Source organism: Orbicella faveolata, unplaced genomic scaffold (genome assembly GCF_042242905.1).
Source record: "Orbicella faveolata isolate gen_17 unplaced genomic scaffold, um_ofav_v1 contig_4, whole genome shotgun sequence".
Classification (NCBI taxonomy): Eukaryota; Metazoa; Cnidaria; class Anthozoa; order Scleractinia; family Merulinidae; genus Orbicella; species Orbicella faveolata.
This window is the reverse complement of record NW_028301569.1, coordinates 2,379,331-2,401,012: the sequence shown is the minus strand read 5'-3', so window position 1 is coordinate 2,401,012 and position 21,682 is coordinate 2,379,331. Positions and strand designations below refer to the sequence as shown.

The window sequence follows — 21,682 nt, the reverse complement described above, 5'->3', positions numbered from 1 at the left end:
CTAGGTATTGCAGCAAAGTTCAACTTAAGACAAAGGTACAAAAGGAGAACTCATAGAATGATTGGCACCCCTGAAGGATGAGTGTGTTCGATAAGAGAGTGAATCAGATCAGTAAACAGTATAAATTCAAGACATCTCTCTCAAGAGGAAATGTACCCCCTCCAGCAGCAGGATAAAAGTTTGATACGGCTTTATTCCCGAAGATCAAAGAAGAAAACATAGACGCCTATCAGTCTGCTGAGAGTCTGGGTAAAAAGGGACAGTACAGGAAGGCTCTGCAGATGTTTCAGTCAAGAAGAATGAAATCTTTAAAGGTTTTGAAAAGAGGAGAATCTGAGGTGCTTATAAAAGCAGGCGTATTGAAGCGTTTCATGACCCATGTCAGATGCATGGTTACCATAAAATTTAATGTTAACATTCCTGAAAAGGTATACTGTGAATGTGCAGTGGGAAACTGTGGCCTTTACTACCATGCAATACTAGTTCTCGTACAGTTAAAGCATTTTACTCCTTATAAGAAGTTGCTTCTGGCCTTGACGCGTACTCAGAAACTTCAGACTTTGCACCACCCAACCACAGGAAAGTTTAGGATAGTGCAAAGGTTAATAAGACTGCATCTCACATTCACCTAAAATACTTCAGAAATGCACGCTCAGCTAGAAAAAAATGTAATACATAAGCGAACAAAAAAGAAAGTTCAGATGCTGCATGGGGAGGACTCATATCTGGACAAGAGCGACTGTTTGTCAAGAGATGTCTCCGAAACAAGCTCCAACGTACGTGTAGAAGATACACTACATGGAACTAGTTTTGATATTTCAAACCATTTCTTGAAGACTTTAATGAAATACAAAATACAATCTAAGTTGTTTTGTCATCTGTCTTACCAAAATGCTTACTTGTGTAGGCTAATACACCATGAGCATAACTATACCAAACAGTCTGTGACCTATGATGACCCCATCCTTGCTCCACGATTTGCGGACAAGACTGAAGATGTCTCACACTCAGTACTGGTTCTAGCCAAGGGAAATGCAACTGTCTCTGAGCCAAACACATATTCTGGATCCCACAGTAATGAAAGTGTATTTTCAGAAGAAAAGACTAAAGAGTTACTAAATTAATCTCGCACTCAACTGAAAAGTTAATAACAGTCAAGAAACTAAAATGTGAAAATGTTAAGCTTTGGGGATTGAAGTAATTACGTTAATGTGATACAAGGTTCAAAAGAATTGCTTGTCAGTCATGTAGGCATGATCACTCCCAGCAAGATAACAGCATTACTTGGACTGTGTGGACTTAAAGAGTTTGACAGTTCATGGTTTTGTATACATAACATTAGTTAGATGAGAGCTTGCATAAACCTAAGAAATTCAAGAACTTTGAGAGGGGCAAAGGAGAAATTGAACTTTGCTGGTAAAAATGAAACTAACAAGTTAAACCAAACAAAAACTTAAGAACAAGCCTTGTATTGAAATTAATACCTTATCATTTGTTTTAAAACAGGTATCCCAGTTTCAAACTGTGGATTCTTCAAGCATCCAGTAGATGCTAATCATGTGGTGTTAGCCCTGAAGGAATAACACAGTCATTTTCAGAACTCCACAGCACCACTGGAAAAAGTTACTGGGTCCCATGTAGTCCAAACAAACTTCCAGATGAGTTGTACAGGTGGTCAAATAACATTTTTGCAGTCATATCTTCCAGAGAAGGATGTCTACAACCTCATATCATATTGTCGCAGAAAGAATTTTTACCTTAAAGAAAGAGCTAGAAAACATTTTTGAGTATCGAACCAAAGGCGCTATCATTAGGTCAAAGTCGCAATGGTACAACGAGGGCGAAAAGAACTCCGGATATTTTCTAAATCTCAAAAAAAGGCACTGTAAACAATTGAGGAACAATTAGTCAATTAAAAATTTGTCACCACAGACAGAGATATCTTATCTGAGTGTACGGCTTTTTATAAAAATCTTTGTACGTCAAAAAACCCCGACAGCCTCCAGTCAACATTCCTCTCTAAAGTGAACTCCACTTCTTTGACCAATGAAGAACAAACTTTATGTGAAGGCCCCTTAACTCAAAAGGAATGTTTCGAAGCCCTGAAGAAGATGAAGTCTGACAAAACGCCAGGCATGGATGGACTCCCTGCCAAATTCTACCAAGTTTTTTCGAAAGACATTTCTTTTTTTTTTAATCTCGGCCCTCAACTATGCTTTTGACTCTGGCTACCTCTCAGTAACACAAAGACGAGGGGTTATAAAACTAATTCCAAAACAAGATGCGGAACTATACTTCATCAAAAATCGGAGGCCTATTACTTTTTTGAACACTGATTACAAAATCGCAGCAAAATCTATTGCAAACCGAATTAAACTAGTACGGGTCACGTGAATCTCTCCGTTCATCCCTTTCAGTGCTTGATGATTTCAGCAAAGTCTCTGGCCTCAGACTCAATGATAAGAAAACGGAAGCTCTATGGATCGGTGCAAGTATTAGAAATGAAAAAAGTCTGTTATCAGGAAAAGAACTTAAATGGCCAAAAGACAAAGTAAAATCCCTAGGTCTATGGATCTCAACAGATCCTGAACTATCTGCCTCTTTAAACCACAATGAGAAACTTGAAAAAGTTAAAGAAATCCTAAGATGCTGGAAATACCGCCGACTCACATTGTTAGGGAAAATCACTGTTATCAAATCACTAGTGGTCTCCCAATTAGTTTATCGACTCTTGCCTACTCGCTCAAACTACATGGTTTTAAACGAAATAAATGATTTACTCTACACTTTTCTATGCAATAGTAAAGGCAACAAGATAAAACGGGAGGTAATGATCAATGATTTTGGTGTTGGTGGCCTAAAAATGATTGATATTAGTTTCTTCAATAAATCCCTCAAAACCACATGGATTAAAAATATTTAGATAACAACTACAAGGGAAAATGGAAAATCTTTTTTGATATAACCCTCAAAAATTATAGCTGTCAAAACTTTTTTTTCCCTACAACCTCAACGTTAGAGACACCTTATCGACAATAACAACTTCGGATGCCTTTGTTGAACTGTTAGGAATCTGGGCAGAAGTTAACATTCAACCTGAAATAACATCAAAAGATCACTTTCTGGATCAACAACTTTGGCATATCTCCCTAATAAAGATAGCCAACAAGACAGTTTTTTTAAAAAATTGGTTCACTAAGGGAATAACTCGGGTGAAACATCTTTTAGGACCAGACAACGTCTTTCTCTCGTTAAATGATTTCCGCCGTAAGTATGAAATAGACCCTCGCCCTCTCAGCTTTTACTGATTAATATCGGCTGTAAAGTCTCTTCGGACTGATTCTAATTTTCAAGATTTACAGAACACCGACCACGAATATGAGCCACTTACAACAAGAATTTTACAAGTCAAAAAAGCAACTACATTAATATATAAAATACTGATTAGTAACAAGAGTTTAGCCCCAGAGTCAAGTCAAAAGAAGTGGCTAGAGGATTGCAGCCTACCAATAAATGAAAACATAAATTGGACTGCTGCCTGTCTTTTAGCTAAAAAATGTACAAAGAGCACTAAGCTGATAGAGTTTCAGTTTAAATTCTTACATAGACGTGTATCAACCAATAACTTCTTATTTAGAATAGGTCTACATGGCCATGAAAAGTGCAGTTTTTGTTACACCTCCTCTGAGTCCATAATTCATCTTTTTTGGTCATGCTGCCAAACATCTCACTTTTGGAATAAACTTACTGAATGGCTGAAATGCCAGTGGGTAGCCAGTTTGTCATCCCTCAAAGAGCGCTTTACATCAGGAAGATCATCAAGTGACAGACACTGGCCACTACTCCAATGAGCACAGCAGATCACTTCTCCCTTCCACTTGACCTTCGACTTCCCAATTATATCCAGATATGTGTACTTAACGTTCGCTGCCTTTTCGATCCAGGTAAGGGTGTAATAGGTAATTCCCTCCGACCTCCAGGAATTTTTACAAAAACAACAGCTGCAATTCCAGTGCCAGCTTTTGTTCTTTACAGAATCCATAGCTTAGTTACTGTGGTCAGCACAGCCTCCATGCTGTTTACACATCGTCCGCAAATGTCCGGATTCACCCCAGTCCCTCATGATATGAAACTGGATTCCTGTGCTCATTTCGAAAGATTCAGACAGTTTCCCATCGTGGATGACTTGACAAGATGATGGTTCGTAAAGGTCCTGGATCAACTTAATGAACTTTGATGGAATTCCATTGTGATGCATAAGCTTCCAGATGACATACCTGTCAACACTGTCAAGGGCCTTTCAAAATCAATAAAGTTCATGTATAATGGAGTCTGCCATTCATTAGACTGTTCGATGATTATCCTCAGGGTAGCAATATGGTCAGTGCAGGATTTGCCTTTCCTAAAGCCGGCTTGGTTACATCATAGTTGTTTGTCAACGGCATTCCTCAGTCTTTCAAGGATTATGCAGCAGAATACCTTGCTGGGGATAGAGATGTCCCTTGTTAAAAAGTCCTAGGTCCCTCTTTTTCGGCAGCTTCACCAGATAACCATGCTTCCACTCGGTTGGAACTTTCTCTTTTTCCCAGATCTTAACAAAAAGTGGATGTAACATTTCTGCAGTTGTGGTAGGATTGATTTTGAGTGCCGACAAGTGGGATGCTATCTGGTTCTGGTGCCTTTCCATTCTGCAGTTGTATCAGAGTTCTAACAATCTCTGCCTGAGATGGTGGGTGGGTGCTGACATTTAGCGGGAGTCTTTCTGTGTCATTGATGTCTGGCAGAACAGGAGGGGATTATCTGTTTAGGATCTCATGGAAGTGCTCTGCCCATATACCTCTTTGTTCGCGCTCTGTGGAGATAGTCCTGCCTTCCCTGTTCTTGACTGGTTTTGGCTGTTTGCTTCTCTTTCCTGACATCATTCTGGTTATTTCAAATAACCTTTCATGCTGCACTGCCCTGCTGCTGTTTCAGCTTCAGTAGTGATAGCATTGATGAACTCCTTCTTGTTTTCCTGGCACTTTTCCTTACATCACAGTTTAATTGTCATAACTTTGATGATAGGCCTCTCTTCCTGGCCTGCCCGTTGCATCCATCGATTTCCTCTTTAAGACCTTTCCTCTGCATTATCAAAGACCAAGGTTTCTTTGGACAACCATTCTTTTGGACTGTTTAACCCTCTACCTAAGACTTTATCGCATGTCTCTTGCTTTGTCTTTTTCAGTCCTGCCCAATTAATGTTCAGGTCTTCATCCCTAAATTCAAGGGGGAAGACCTTGCTCTTAACTGTGCAGTTAAACAACTTTGCTGCTTTGTTGCACTTCAGGTTTAAGATGTTGTATTTACAATGTGGCTTAGCAGATGAATCATGATGGGCCCTGAGTTTCACCTTAAAGGTCCCCAGCAGAAGATGGTGATCGCAGGCAGCGTCTGCTCCTCCTTTCACTCTCACATCCTTCAAGCTCATCTGGGTGGAAGTTTGTCCATCCAGGGAGATCTACGTGGCCTTCTGAATGGCTTTGTGGGGAAAAAAATGCTCCCACTAATGAATGAAAGTCATTGAAGGCATTGAAATCTTTAAACCGCTCCCCATCCTCGTTCATGCAGCCCAACCCATGTTGCCCCATGACTCTTTCCTTGCCAGTGTTACCATGACCAATCTTGGCATTAAAGTCACCCAAAAAAATTCTGATGTCTCGCCTTGGTGTGTGATCTAGAACACCTTGGAGACTACCATAGAATTGCATAATCTTTGCCAAAATCATCAAATCTGCCAATATGTTAGGACTAGTCTAATAAAATAACTTGCATGGTTATTTGACTGATGAAAAGTCACCAAAATCGTCGATTCCGCCAACCACAGTAAGTAAAAGTACAAGTACAAGTACAAAGAGACGGACAAAAACGTTCCTTGATGTTAGTTTTACACAATTGTAATTATAACGTGAGTGCTTAACGTTCAGTTTTTAAGCTAAATATCATCTTCAGGTAGAAACATTTTCTGTACTTTTTATTGCAACTCAATTCACATACCACGTTTCAACCGATTTGAAAGGATCATAACTGCCACAGTCCATGTGTATCTTGAAAAATAATATGGTCTACAGAAAGAGTATGTTATGCTATGGGTTTGCCATATCTAAGTGTTAAGATGCAATTGGCCACTCGGAATTAAGCGTCCTACACTAATTTGAATGAAAATAAATGTAAAAAAAGACCGGTGAAATTCAAAGCTGTCTTGACAAACGATTACTTTGAGTTAATTTTTGGACCTGGAATTAAAATACAAACATAAAACATATCAACTGCTAAGACTACCTGTGAAAAAATGGTTTCTGTCTGTTCATATACCTGTGACTACTCTTATTTCAGAGCTGTACATTGCACTCTGCACTGTCTGAGATTGCCTTACTAGTTAAGTATTAAGTCTGAAACTCCAAAAACACATCACAGAAAATATTATTGAAAAAAGAGATGAAGGCATTGCTATACCTCAAATGCACCTTTCCTGAGAACCTCTTCAGTCATCACACCAGCTTCTGCTACTCCAAAACCATTATCCTCAAGACCCCAGCTGCTGGAGTAGATGTCCACATAATGTTGCCTGAAACCAAGACCTTTCGCGCTTAAAGCATCAGTGATTCCTTTCCCACTTAAAATTCTTATACCTACGAAAAAATCAAAAATATATCAATTCATGTCTAAAGTGGGCGTCTCAAAAACCGTGGGATGATTACCAATGGTTTCTCTTCAATGGTTGCCTGCACTTCATTCTCTCAACATAAATGACTCGATAGTTACTAGGAAATGGAGCGAAAAAACTTAAAGAGGTTACACTGGATTATTACAGGAGTTAGTTACATTAGTTCAGAGGGCCAATAATATAACTTATAAAAACATGAGGCTTGCCCTGCTTTGGGCAAGAAGTGCAACAGGTGCAGAAAGGATAACCCCTTTTTAGTGCAGAGTACACTATTGGGACGGTTTAGGGGGCTGCTGTTCGCTAAGGCACTAAGCCATAAGTCACTAACACAATAAGGTGTAAACTTTAATGTTTTTTTCATTAATTAATTTCAATTAATCAATTAGCTTTGCGGGAAGGGGACTGGGTGGGGTAACTATAGGTACCTGTGTGTATTACACAAAATGCGACCTACGTTGCTTTCTTAGACAAGTTGACAAAAATATCTATATGGCTTTGCAAATCTCATGCTATCCTTGTGGTGCTATTCTCTTAAGAACAAAAGAAATTTGCTCCAAACGCATGCTCAGATTAGTTAGCGTCAAAGACGACTATATCTTACCATTCTCGTCCCCAGAGGCCGCGCTCCTTTTGGTCAGCACCAAGAATCGCAACCTCTGTGAAGGTCAAATTTTCTGAGCATGCGCAGAGTAATGAAAAATCATTTCGTATTCTCAGCCAATAAGATTTGTCAGACTTGACTCTGAGCATGCGCAGAATGACAGGAAGTTCATGTATCTTGGACGTCCGGTGTTGGACCTTCCCAGAGGTTGATCCCAGAGGTCGCGATTCTTGGTGCTGACCAAAAGGAGCGCAGCCTCTGGGGACAAGAATGATATGTTACGAACGTTGAGTACTTTTCCTTGTGGTAGAATTAACATAACATGTAAGACGCATGCGCTCTAGAATTGCTAGTGTGATAAACTCTGTTCTCGAGTTCAAATGCGCGCTTTTTCATTTTTTGAGTGATACCACACTCTCGTTTTGGCCGGGGATAGCAGCTGTATCTCAGGTAACGTCAGTTCTCCTTTGTTTAGTGCAAAGAACGCTTCTGTGACTGCGTATTTTCTGGGATCTTCCCAAGCTTGATTCAAGAAATGTCATCTGCTGTGTTATAACTATTAGGTGTCAGATAAAGAATGGAAACATGTTACTTCTCCCCAACTTGTTTGTTTCCTCTTCTATGAAAGAGAGCCAAAAGTTGATATTCAGCCGAAACTTTCCCGCATTAGTTACATGTAAAACTAGAAAAATTTGAGACAAAAGAAACTTCGTTATTATTGCCGCAGACTCCGAGGCACTTACTGAAACCGCCAATTAATTTCGTCAGTCGATGAGGTGACTGTGGGAGATAATTTCGGTCAAGTAAAGTCCTCAGTTGTGTTACTTGATAGCATTGTGTAATAGTTTGACGTGATTTTATTGTTAACACCAACGCTGGCAACAGAATAAGAACGCACTATTCCGTGACTCGACGTGACTATTTGATAATTAGATTAGTTCTTGTTTTTCCGGTAAATAAAAATTTGCATTTTGAATAAAACAAAATCGTTCCTCTTTGACTTTTCAGCAGATATTTCACTTTTATTTTTCATATATCTCCAGCAGTGAGTAAAAAATACACATCTTTCTTATATTTTTGTGGAAACAAAGGTACCTTGTTGCACACATTGACGAGGAAAACAAAAGTATCAAGTTACAAACGTTGGTGTGAAAAGTACAATTGTCATGTTTGCTGAAATGTCTTTAAAGTCGTCTTGACAAACGGTAATTGTAAGCTATTTTTGGGCCATGAAAGAAAACACAAACATGAAAGATACACACTGCTAAGATTATGTCTTATCAAGTTTTTGTCCGCTCACATTCCGCTCATATTAGTCGACTACCAAGGGAGTGAACGGCATGGGTGAGGACCTATGTGACTACTGTATCAGAGCCATAAATTATACTCTGCACTAGCTATCTGAGATTGTCTCACTAGTTTAGGAAATGCAGCTTGAATTAATTTCACGTCTTACTGGTTGAGGAAAGAAGACAAGGAAGAGTCTTGGAAGGGCTCAAAGGTCGGGTGTGCCAGAGCTCAGACTCAAACCTTGTGACACTTAAGGTGGCAAATGAGCATTTTATATTGTTTGAAATTGCCACCAGGGCCAGTTGCAATGTTTTGCCAGTTCATATCTGTGAGAGACCAACTGGTATAACAACTTTAAGGCCATTAGCCCAGTGAAAAGAGAAACACATTTCAAGGTTTGAGTTTTGAGTTTTAAGTTTTTAGTTGGAATCTCAATAAACACAAATAATTTTTCTTGGAAACAATTTAATTCTCGAATGCATATCAATAGAAATGAACAATAGCATTTCAGTGCAGCCTCCCTTATAAGTTACAACTTATATTGACAAGTATTCATTCCGGTGTAATTCGTACTCTCATTGAAGCTGTTGATCTGATGTGATGAATTGAAGTTATGTTTCACAATTGACAGATATCAACTCGTAAGTTACTGATTAATTAACCTCTACATACAATAAGATACAGTGCTAAGTCTATTTTGTAACATTCAATACTTACACACAATGAACTTTAATTACAGTACAATACAACGAAATGTACATAACATAACACAACACAATTCACCTCCACTAATGGCCACCTCTCTACAACGGCCACTTTTTTGTCCCAACAGATAGTCTGTACATTCACTCTTATTTTAAGCTCTTTCTGATGGCCACCTCTCCACAATGGCAGTGACCATTAACATGTGTCCCAACTGCCAAACTAACCTCTTGACATCGGCCAGTTAATCAATGACAGGCAAAAGGGGCATACAAAACCCATATGTTATTATAAAATGTCACAAAACTTGATACATACCATACCTCATTGGTCTCTGTTTCTGTTTTAAAATTTATTTTGAATGCGTTACATGTTTGTATGTTACAAAAAGCATCTTTTAACTTAAGATGAAAATGTTGCACCCCCCCCCCCCCCCCAAAAGTGTCATATTAAACCCCTACCTCCCAATAACGGCTACCTCTCTACAACAGCCTCTTTCTTCTGTTCCCAAAGTGGCCTTGTGGAGAAGTTTGACAGTGTTTACTTGACATGTACTTACTGTGCAATACTTAAAATACAGCACAATTCTTACTCTACTTATATTATAATAAGATATAATACTAACTCTCACAGTTCAATACAATACATGGGGGGAACACAGTGGTATGAAGATATGAATTTTATTTCCGAGGGGTAAACACAGTGTTTTACAGACAATTACAGCAAGTAAGTAAAATCTTGCTTTTAACACAAGGAAATAGAATTCTTCAAGCCACCATGTAATTTCCTTTTATGACATAGACAAAGTGACTGTTTGCACAGACAATGGTGAAAAAGCAGGAAATGACATTTTTTTTTGATCATCAATATCCTCAATGGTGAGAAAATGGAATACACCATAAACAGAACTCAAAATCAAACCATTTCCCTGATTAATTTACATAATTGCACACCATGAGCCCCGCCCTGAATTCGCTACTTTGAATAATCTCCTGTCCTCCTTCAGGTATTAGAATAACCAACATGCATTGCCATTTATCCAATCTTTGAGCTATTGCTACAAAGACTCCAGGCAATATCGTAATCAGCTTGTATTAATTTATTCAAAATTATGTCCCCTGAGTCAGTGTGTGTAGGACACTGCATGGCTTTGAGCAGCTCACTGCAATAATCCTACTCCGATCCCCCACATCGTTTTTACACAACATATCAGGTCATCTTTGTTGTCAAAGTTCCTGCCCAGGTAGATAACTTGGGATTTTTCAACTTAATTTGCAAATTACTCCCTGACGTCTTCTACACGTGCATTAGATATAGGAGTATGGGTAGAAAAGATCAGCGAAGCATACGCTCTTTTTGCAGAGTGTTTGCTCCCTTGATCAAGTGAAATAAAGCTGTCTGTCTTTGGTACAGTTTCAGGATCGTAAGCTTGGGTACTGTCATCTCTAATAAGGTAAATCCATGCTGGACGAAAACAGCGATCAAAGATGCAGTGTGACAAGAGGGCATCAACAACGCGTAAGGAGTTCTCACTGGGGAAGGGAGTGTTTGTGAAGCTTAACCCCCTAAAACAAAAATAAACCATGGATTTACGGCGAGGTAGTCAGAAACCCTGCGTCAGGGGCTTGCCTGGTTAGCACCCCATTGGGACCGATTTGTCAGAACCACTCTCAGATCAGGAAAGCACGCATAGAGCCTATGCACCACCATTCAGCGAAACCTGATGATTTGGAAACAACATCTTTACCTGGAATTGGAGACATGCCAGCAGACAAAAACCAACCAGCAGACCAAGCAGTCGAAAAAGCAAAACCCACATATAGACCCAGCACACCCATGCTGGAATCAGAACCCACACAATCAGGTGCTACGCTACAGAGATTGTCAAGGAATTGACATGTGCCCTCCAGTTCCAAGGACTATTTAATGCCCATAGTTCACTACCTTAGAAAATCTTGAGGGACAAAAACAGTAACTAATAAGACATCAATAAGCCGACCACATCATTGCCACTATTGCTTTGTTGCTTTTCTTTTGTTTTCAAAAGAAGAAGGGTGTTGTACATGCAACAAATTGTACATTCCAACACGTCGGCACGCACTATCACTTGCACTGTTTGTACGAATAAGAACTGGCTTTTGCATGATAAAGTTACCTGAGCAATTAAACAGCAACATGCATCAATGAAAGAATTATAAATACCAGAAACTACAACTTTAAAACGGGTGTCTCTAAAACGAAGACCTCTAAAACGAAGACCCTAAGACCCTAAGACCCTAAGACCCTAAGATCCCAAAAACTCTAAAACGAAGACCCGCTAATTTTCTAAGCATTTTTTACCTTTAGTGAAGTTTTGCTCCTTCTTTATCCGGCCAATAACGAAATAACAACAAAATTAAACAGCATCAAGATTTTAACGCCATCTTGAGCTGAGTATAACCAAGCTCTCACAATTTGGCCGGAAGTGGCGTTTGCAGTATGAAACCTCCATTTGGCGCTAAAATACAGGCCCGGTCAAAGGCCCGGGTTGTTCGAAAGGTGGATAGCGTGGTTTGTTTTGTTAACACTTATCCACTGGATAGCGATTTATCCGGTGGATAGCGTTATCCAGCCTTTGAACAACTCGGGCCAGATATTTTGTTATATACTCAAAGCCAGCTTATTTTGGGAGAACCTCTCTAAAAACTTTTAAATGGTAAAATAATTCTTTCAGCATTCAAAATAGTCTGCAAAAAATGTTTAGTTCTATGTACTTATTGACTGAGTGGGAGGGCCGGACGGGAAAATATTTGGCTCGAGGTCAGGACGTACGGACCGAGCGCAGCGAGGTCCGTGTGTCCTGACCGAGAGACAAATATTTTCCCGTCCGGCCCGACCTTACTCAGTCAATAAGCATTTTATCATATGACCACTTAACGGTTGAACCTAAATAGGACGCGATTACATAACATCAGACGGCCGTGCGGAAAAACTACAGAAAAGATTCTACCATGAAAACTCATTGTCGTTTATTTCTTCGCGTCGAACAAGAAACTCACAATTCATCGAAAAACACGACTCATTTTCTCATATTTGTTTTTCAATGTAAGTCTACAATTACAATTCATGCCAAAAAGCCAACAGAAAGTTGACATAAAGCTGTCAAAGATATGTCAAAACCATCAAAAACTTAACGAGTGACAAAAGTTCGCTTCACGCTTCAGTGAAATTGTTCACAAATCTTCATCTGAAGACTTAAGAAAATGTCGGCGTCGTTTCAAGCTATTTGTCTACCTCTTGGATTCTCTTGAACAAGGAAGAACCAGCAACTGAATATTAATGACACCGATGTTAGCTCCCGCAAACAGTACCTGGGTTTGCTGACTTTGCTGGCTTTGCTATGTAGTGGAAATTCAAGCGAGTTTTATTATCTGGATGAACTGTACGGTAATGAGCTTGTGTTCGTACTCAGTTTTGTTTCTTCAAACAACACTGATGTAGAAACTGCAGAGCAATATATCCTACTGTGCACAAGGTATGTTTGTGATTTCTCTTCTCCCAACTCTGGAAACTCGAAGAAAAAATTTATATCATACTTTGTTTTCTTCGCGACTTGCCGGTTTTCTTGCTTTTGACCTACGATAAATTCTTTGATGCTTTCCACTGAAAGAAGTTTCGCCTCAAGACTGTTTGCTTATTCCAAAGGTTAATTATCGGACAATTCATTCGGAAAAGTTGTTTTCTTGACCGCTCGTTTGCTTGTTGTTGGCTTCTGAGAAAGCTGTGAACTTCTTCAGTTGTGAGGACTGTGGACTTTCTTTCTGTTCTTTCGGAGTGAGTTGGCGACTGAAGTAGTTCTGCATCGGACAGTTCGCCTGGATAGTAAACTTCGCTCTCAGAATGTTCACTTTCATCTCTCATTTTGAAAAGAACAAAATTTTGCAGCGACAAAATTGTTTTGTCATTAACTCGCATCGAGTTTCTAGTAGGGTCGTATGCATTTCTAGTAGGGCCGTACGTGTTTTTCCGGCCCTCTCACTTCGACGCGTACGGCCCTCATACGGGACCTTTTTTCTTATGGTTTTCCAAGGAAATTGCGCGCGGGGCCGTACGGGTCATATGATAATATTCATTATGAAGTATTATTCAGAATTAAATTGAGGAAACAGTCAACATTCCCGTCATTTCCCCTATCTACAGATTTACGTGGAAACTTTGCATCCCTGGAAGGCTTCAGCGTCCATTGGTAAACTACTTTTACACTGACTATATATGATGATTGCTTCGCGAGAAGTTTGAAACTCGGAGTAGCAAATAAATGTGTTTGAACTAGTCCGACTAATCGCAAATCTTTCTATCTTGTTCATAGCTTTTTATCTGAAGAAAGCGAAAGGCCAAAACGTCATTAAACTAGTCGGAACTGACATAGGTTCTTGATCTCTTTCCGGCAATTTCCCAAGTATACATACTTTCTGATCTTCTCTGAACTTATACCTAAAACATAGCACAATACAAGGTAACGTTCTTTATTTCACATGATGCGACCACTTTCTTGTCTTTTCTGTGATGGCAAAGCGTGCGCTCTCTCTTCCTCCACATGATTGACAGAAGGAAGCAAAACAGTAGGTAGCCTAACTTCCGGCCAAGTGTGGGAGCTTGGTTACTCAGCTCAAGATGGTGGATAAAACATCGACACCAATATGAACAAAATTGGCCAGATAGAGAAGGAACCAAACTTCAGGTAAAAGGTAAAAAATGCTTAGAAAATTAGGGGGTCTTCGTTTTAGAGTTTTTGGGGTCTTAGGGTCTTAGGGTCTTCGTTTTAGAGGTCTTCATTTTAGAGACACCCCTTTAAAACTCTGGCAGATTATTTGAGAAAACGTGGTATGGCCCACATGGCCTGACAGAGACTTTACTCTACCCTTTTTAGGTGAGGAAACACCTTTAAAAATAATGACACATTCATTCAGTAGTTAATTAATTAAATAAATAATTCATTAAAAATGCTCACTTTGTTTCTAGGACTGCCATAGGCTACCCCTAGGCGAAACTGATTTTTCATCATGCATCACCAAGGCCACTCATTGGACGTTAGTGGACATTCCCTCTTAACTTGTACATCTAGCATTCAAGATGGTCTGCTAGAACTACCATACCATATCTCAGAATGAAGTCATAAACTGAGAGTTCGTCTCATCCTCCACTCCTCAGTAACACCCATATTAATAGATTTCCTTGATTTCTTAAGAGATTCAGTGATCTGAACTCAACTTAGCTTTCTACACCAATACCAGCTTCCAAATTTAGTAAGTGCTTACATTAGAAATTGTCCAAGTAATTGCTTTCTTTTCTAAGTTCATAAGTTGCTAGAATTGACAAAATCAATAACTATTGGATACAATCTGCACTCACCCCCAATGTTGGCGGAATAAGCTATTCCAACTCCACAGAAAGAATTATTAGCCACTGCTGAGATAATACCAGCACATCTGATACCATGGCTAGTAAAAAAGAAAAAAAATTGTTAACTTCACTTAACAACATTCATATCAGTTAGTAATAGATTGATACTTCTAAAATTAAGAAATCATCAGTTTTGTAATGATCAGTGGTATTTTGTATGATTACAGACGTGCGCATTGTACCAGGACTGGGTAGCCATGTTGGAGTAAAACTTGGATCTTGTTTACTGAAGCTGTGTCCATCATGCTCTTAGAACAAGAATATTACATGGTGTCAGAAGCAAAGTAAGAAACAGAAATTCAGCCACTGATATAGCGAAGTTTTGGATAAGATACAGACCATATTTCAGAGCCATCAGCATCAGCGATCGTAGTTCATGTCACAGGATCAGTTGAATCCTATTGCACCCGAGGGAGAGGAAAACACCAAAGAAATAAAGTAATAACAAGCTGAAGATCAAGAAATCACCAAAAAAATAAAGCAATTACCAGTTGAGGACGGAGGAAAGACACCTGAAATGGTGATGCAGTTAGGCCTTCCACCTCCAGAACCTCTCAGCTTAAAAGGGGAAACATCTCGACCAACCAGAAGAAGTTCAAACAGAAATACACAAACTACGAAATTGTGACCAGAATAAGCTTGAAGGACAGTGAAACCAGAGTAGCAACACTTCTGACAGTCATCGGCAACAATGCAATTGATGTTTTCAACACTCTAACCTGGGATGAAGAGGATGATGAAAAGAAAATCGAAAAGGTACTGTTGAAAGGAACACTGTGAACTGAAGAAAAATGTCAGCTACAAGTGATACAAATTCTTCTCAAGAACCCAAGAAAGTGGCGAAAATACTGACCAATACGTAACAATATTAAGAAAGCTTTGTGAAACATTGGAATTTGGAACACTGAAGACCTCTCTCATCAATGACCGAATTGTACTTGGTGTAAACAAGACAAAAAAACAAGAGATTACTCAGGGTGCAGACCTTACCCTTGAGAAAGCATTAAACATGGTACGATCTGCAGAAGCAATGGAAATGAAAATGAGCCTCTTTCATTTCTCTTTCTCTTTGGAGCTTAAATATTCTTGGGAAAATTTTTCTACAGTTGACATTGCGTGTTCTTGCACTTCACAAATCAGCCTTGACTTCCCTTCGACTCGGAAAAGCTTCTTCATCTAGAAGGTTCAACAACTTGTTCTTTATCCTAGTGAAGGCTGATTTATCCTTTGTCTTTTGCTGCTTTAAGCTTTTGATTCGGTCTTCTTCTTCGTCCATTGCTTCGCCAAGCTCACCGTCCACTGACATGATTTAAAACCTCGTTCTGGAACCATCAAATGTTTACCAGATAAACATTTATTCTATCACAGATGATTACAGGAACCAAACCTTAAAACAATGCCTAGACAATCCAAGTGTCCTCAAAATTCGAAAATGTCCACGAGGTTCCGATCTGTTCCGTACAAGCCGAGGATTAAAATTAAACTTATTTAAGCCAGCAAAAAAGGTTAAGTTCTAAACTAATAAATAGGGAACTTAAGCAAACCACGACGACGACGGCAACGTGAACGTCACAAAACAAAAGGTTTAATTAGCAAAACAATAGCTGTGCACGTACGTCATAAATCGTTGTACATTTCTTTGCCGTCCTCTACAAAACAACAACGTGAAACGACCAAGTTTTGCGTCGTCTACGAAACGTGGACGAAGACGGCTAATTTTTCGTATTTCCAGTTGGAACTGAACGCCGCCGTTGCATATGTAGCTTAAGCACTTTTTTAGAGCCATTGGCGTACCCAACAGATCTAGACAATCGCGAATTTCATTTCTAAAATATAAATTCATTTTTTACTAGTCGCCGTCCTCGGCGTCGGCGTCGTCGTTGCTTAAGCTCCCTAATGCGAAAAACATACCATTACAAGTCTACCACAAAAGGATCACGTAACTTGGAAAAGTCTATTCAAACACACTAATGAACCTAAATGTCTCCTGTTCACTGGACAGTGACTCATCACTGCATGGAATTGGAAGGGAGATGAACAAGTCAACCTACAAGAAAACACCCTCAGATAATGAAGAAAAGACCTCCGAACAAGACGTTCAATAGCTGGAAATGTGGAACCAGACATGGCTCAAGGGAGTGTCCTGCATATGGCAAAACACGAAACTATTGTGAGAGACGAAATCACTTCCAAAGTGTGTGCAGTCCATGGAAAAAAAAAGTCCATGGACTGGGCGTAGAGCAAAAAGAAGAAGAACGTGATCTTGACTCAGTCCTATTTGTAGGAGCTGTCACTACAGAGGTTCAGATCCAGAATGAGGAGTGCTATGTGACGTTGCCAGTGAAGGGACATCACAAAACTCAAGATAGACACCGGTTCTCAAGTCAACATCATGCCTTTCAAAGACCTAAGAAACATAGCTGGAAGCAATTAATCCACAGAAAAATGCCTGCAATAATAACCTAGTCAGTACCTCCAAAGGCAAGCTACCAGTTACTTGACTTGACTTGACCGGATGAGTCAACACCTTGGCGACTTGGAAGGAGTTGAAACCAACATCGATGACATAGTGCGTGCAGAAACAGAAGTAAAACGTGACCATTGTCTACAAGCAGTCCTGGAATGATGTGAGAAGATTAACCGAACACTGAACATAGAAAAGTGTGTCTTCAGAGTCAAGTCACCTACACTAGTCACAAACGCACACAAGAAGGAATAAAGCCTGATGATGAAAAGGTGCATGCCATGAATGACATGCCTGCACCAATGATAAGAAAGGAGTACAAAGACTCCTTGGAACAGTCAATTATCTAGGCAAGTTCATCCCAAATCTGGCAACTGTCACTGGACCTATCAGAGTTCTACTACAAAAGGATATTGAATTTCAGTGGTTACATGAACAAGATAAAGTACTTCAAGAAATCAAAGCATCCTAACCAAAGATGGAGGGCCAGTCCTGAGATTCTTTGATGTACAGAAGCCTGTTACCATCAGCTGTGATGCCTCCCCAACTGGCCTAGGAGGGGTGCTGCTGCAAGAGGAACGCCCTGTTGCCTATTCTTCAAGATCCCTCAGCGACACAGAATCAAGATAGGCTCAAATACAAAAGGAACTTTTGGCTGCTCAGTTCAGCTTAGGACGTTTCAACCAATACACCTATGGAAAGAGAGTTACAGTACCACTCAAATGTAAGTTACCACCATCTCATGAGACGCGCCTTGTTTCTCTCGAGACACGTCTTGTTTCTCTCAATAAGTGTCTTGTCTCTCTTGACACACCTCTTGTTTCTCTTGAGCCACGTCTTGTTTCTCTCGAGACGCATCTCATTTCATTGACATCTTTTCTCGTGAGAGGTTCGCAGATTTGTGTGCCGAGCATGAACTGGTGATAGGAAAGTCTGTTTTTCCACACAAAAGAATACATAAAACCACTTGGGTCTCACCAAACTACACTGCTGTAAACCAGAGAGACGACCTCTGCATATCAAGGAAGTTTAGAAGAACACTGCTGGATGTGAGGGTGATGAGAGGAGCAGATGCCAGTTCGGATCATCATCTCCTGGTGGGTAAACTACAACTTAAGCTGAAACAATCAGGCAGCTGCGCTGCAAGGAGTGTGAAATACAACATCAACTCACTGAAAGATCCCTTTATTACCCAGCAATTTTCTATTGTGACCAGGAATAAATACCAAGCCCTCCAAGATATGCAGGACTCCAGTAATCCAACAGACAAAAGTTGGGATAGCCTGAAGAAGGTATGGACAGAAGCAAGCGAGGAAATACTTGGGCGAAAGAGACAACATGGCAAAGCTTGGATATCAAAAGACACCATCTCAAAAGTCATCCTGAAAAGATCAAAGAAAGAGAACCTTAACTAGGCACACACAAGACTGCAAAAGGAGAGGGCCCATGCCGAGTACCCTGAAGCAAACAAGGATGTTAAAAAAGTGTGAGGAAGGACAGGAGCAAGTTCATTGATGACTTAGCAAAAGAAGCAGAGGCTGCAGCTAGGCAACACAACATGAAGACACTTTATGATACAACTAAGCAACTCTCAGGGAAGTTTAAGGCAACAAACCACCAAATTAGGGATTTAAATGGCCGTCTACTAACAACAACAGAGGAGCAACACAAAAGATGGGTAGGGCACTTTCAACAGCTCCTCAATACGCCCCCCCTGAATGGAACCTCCAATACTGCCACCAGCTAACCAGGAACTTGATATAAGCTGTGAACCCCCAACCAGGGCTGAAGTTGAAAAAGCAATCAAATCCCTAAAGAACAACAAATCAGCAGGTCCTGACAACATCCCTGCGGAGGTATTGAGAGCTGACATCAGTACCTCAGTGAACATGCTACATGGCCTTCTGATAAAGATCTGGGATCAGGATTGATACCATCAGAATGGAGAGAGGGGATCCTGGTTAAGCTAGCTAAGAAAGGCGACCTTAGTTTGTGCAAGAACTATAGGGGAATAATGCTCCTGTCACCTTCTGGAAAGGTCTTGAATCATATAATCCTGGAACGTATGAGGGAAGCCGTGGATAGGATACCGCAGGAGAACCAAGCAGGCTTCAGACCATCAAGATCAATAGCAGATCAAATAACTACCCTGTGCATAATCATAGAGCAGTCGCTTGAATGGAGGACGGCACTCTGTAGAAATTTCATTGACAACGAGAAAGCTTTAGATAGCCTGGACAGAAATGTCCTGTGGGACCTGATGGCCAACAATGGAATCCCTAGCAAGATCATATCACTTGTTAAGAACACGTATGAGGGAACAAACTCCCATATTCTTCATGAGGGAGGCTTAACTGAAAGCTTTAGTATCAAATCAGGCATAAGACAGGGCTGCCTCCTATCAACATTCCTTTTCCTTCTTGTTGTTGATTGGATTATGAAAGAGACGCCTCAAGCTCAAGAAATGGAATTCAATGGACCCTGGTAGACCAACTTGAAGATCTGGATTTTGCTGATGATTTGGCACTTCTGGCACATACTCATACTCAGATGCAGGCGAAAACTACTAAGCTTGAAGCTCTCATCTTAACTAGGGCTTTAGATCAATACCCATAAGACAAAGACCATCAGGATTAATAGCAATGCGAGTGAGCAGATCATGATTGATATTCTCGGCATAGATGATGTAACATCCTTCACATACTTAGGTAGCGTTATTAATATCACGGGAAGAACAGATGAAGATGTATTGGCAAGGATAGGAAAAGCACGTAGCGCATTTAAAACCTTAGCAAGCATCTGGAGTTCCAGGGAAATAACAACAACCACCAAAATTAGAATTTTCAATTCTAATGTTAAGTCTGTATTGCTTTATGGGTCAGAAACATGGTGAATGACTGAGAATACCGTGCCAAAACCACAGACCTTTATTAATAGATGCCTGCGTAGAATCCATGGTATCTACTAGCCTGCCACTACATGTATCAGCAACAATAACCTATGGGAACCCACACGGTAAGCACCTGTGAGACAGGAGATGACAAGCAGAAAATGCACACGGATTGGCTACACACTCAGAAGACCAAATTACTGCACTGTCTGACAAGCTCTTCATTGGAACCTACAGGGAAGTAGACAGAGAGGGAGACCACACAACAGCTGGAGGAGAGACACACACCACACCATCCAGTTGAGAGGCCTTTCCTGGCACCAGCTGGAACGCCTGTCCAGGGACAGAGAGGACTGGAGGGATTGTCAGTGGCCTATGTTCCGAGATGGAATAATTAAATGCTTCAGATCAGATCAGAAACTGTTTCATCCATGTTCCGTGACAAGATGAGAACTCTAGTCGCTCCTCTTTTTGAGATGCCAGCCCAGATGTGTGCCATGAGGGGATGTTTTGCACATCCTTTCAGCTTCGGCTGTTCCCACCTGTGGCAGAAGCAGAGCTTCGCATGCTTTAATTTCCATTTGGACAGAACATTCATCAGTGGAGATCATGTCATCAAACTGCTCGTTGTCTTCTAAACATTTCAAGCAGAACTCCAGTCACTTGGTGCGGTTTGTCTCACATATGATATATGATATGACTAAAACATGTTACAAATTACAAAGTTGAAGAATATATGCCACCTGTGACACAATACCTTAAAGCCAACCACTGATTTATGTGATTGTCTGAACACTAATTGAGGTTGTGGCTTTTATGTTTAATTTACTACTGAGCTTACTACAGGTGAAGCTTTTGCCAGTAAGCAGAAACTGTCTGCAACTGAAACTGGATGCATCACACGGGGTCCACCAGAACTCCAAGATTTCCCACTTGTTTAGGAATTGATAAATCTGGGATATCTGCCCACAGAACATGTGTTTCACCTTCCTCTTGGTTTGTATGCTGCAGACTTGGTAGTTTCCTGCAGCCTCGGCAAGCCTGGCAAGGTTCTCCAGCTCTGCTGTGCCTGTTGTTTCTCCTGGATTTTCCACATTTTTCCTTTGAAGCCATGACCAATTTAGCTCCTTGCGTTATGCCACAGCACTCAGTTTTGCAATGAAACGGGGAAATGCTCTATTTTTGTGCGATTTTGGGAACCTCCTGTAAGCAGCCGCTGGCCTTTCCATGTGTTTTTCACTTGTTTCTCTCCTGCCTTTAAACCCACTCCCCACTCTGCTCATTCTATTGTTGGGAGAGGAGAAGAAAGTTCTGGTGCAATGGTGTGGAGCTAACTACATGTATGGAAACGTTGGTTACAAGCAGCCAAGATTGCTGGTCTGTTGCGGGGAATAATTGTTAAATATTATCAGTACCTTTGACTGCCACTTGGTGATGGATCTTCATCATTTTCTAGAAAGTCAAAACTAGCATCTGGGTCCTGACAAGATAGGTAACAGAGAAATGAAAATTAAAACCAATTGTCTTTGTAGAAAAGGTAACTAATGTCTTGTTAACTCTCAGCATTGGAAACTCAACACTTGCATGTAC

General features: G+C 40.3%; 1 protein-coding gene across 1 annotated transcript in view; it reads right to left on the bottom strand.

Annotated features, from left to right (window-relative positions):
• LOC110064011 (proprotein convertase subtilisin/kexin type 4-like) overlaps positions 1–21,682 on the bottom strand; it is a 93,846-nt gene that overhangs the window by 51,565 nt on the left and 20,599 nt on the right. The window contains exons 6-8 of the mRNA XM_089275883.1: positions 21,508–21,572; positions 14,688–14,776; positions 6,493–6,668 (exon numbers count right to left, since the gene is read on the bottom strand). Coding sequence (XP_089132009.1) covers positions 6,493–6,668; positions 14,688–14,776; positions 21,508–21,572 — 330 coding nt within the window. The remainder of the gene's footprint in view (positions 1–6,492; positions 6,669–14,687; positions 14,777–21,507; positions 21,573–21,682) is intronic.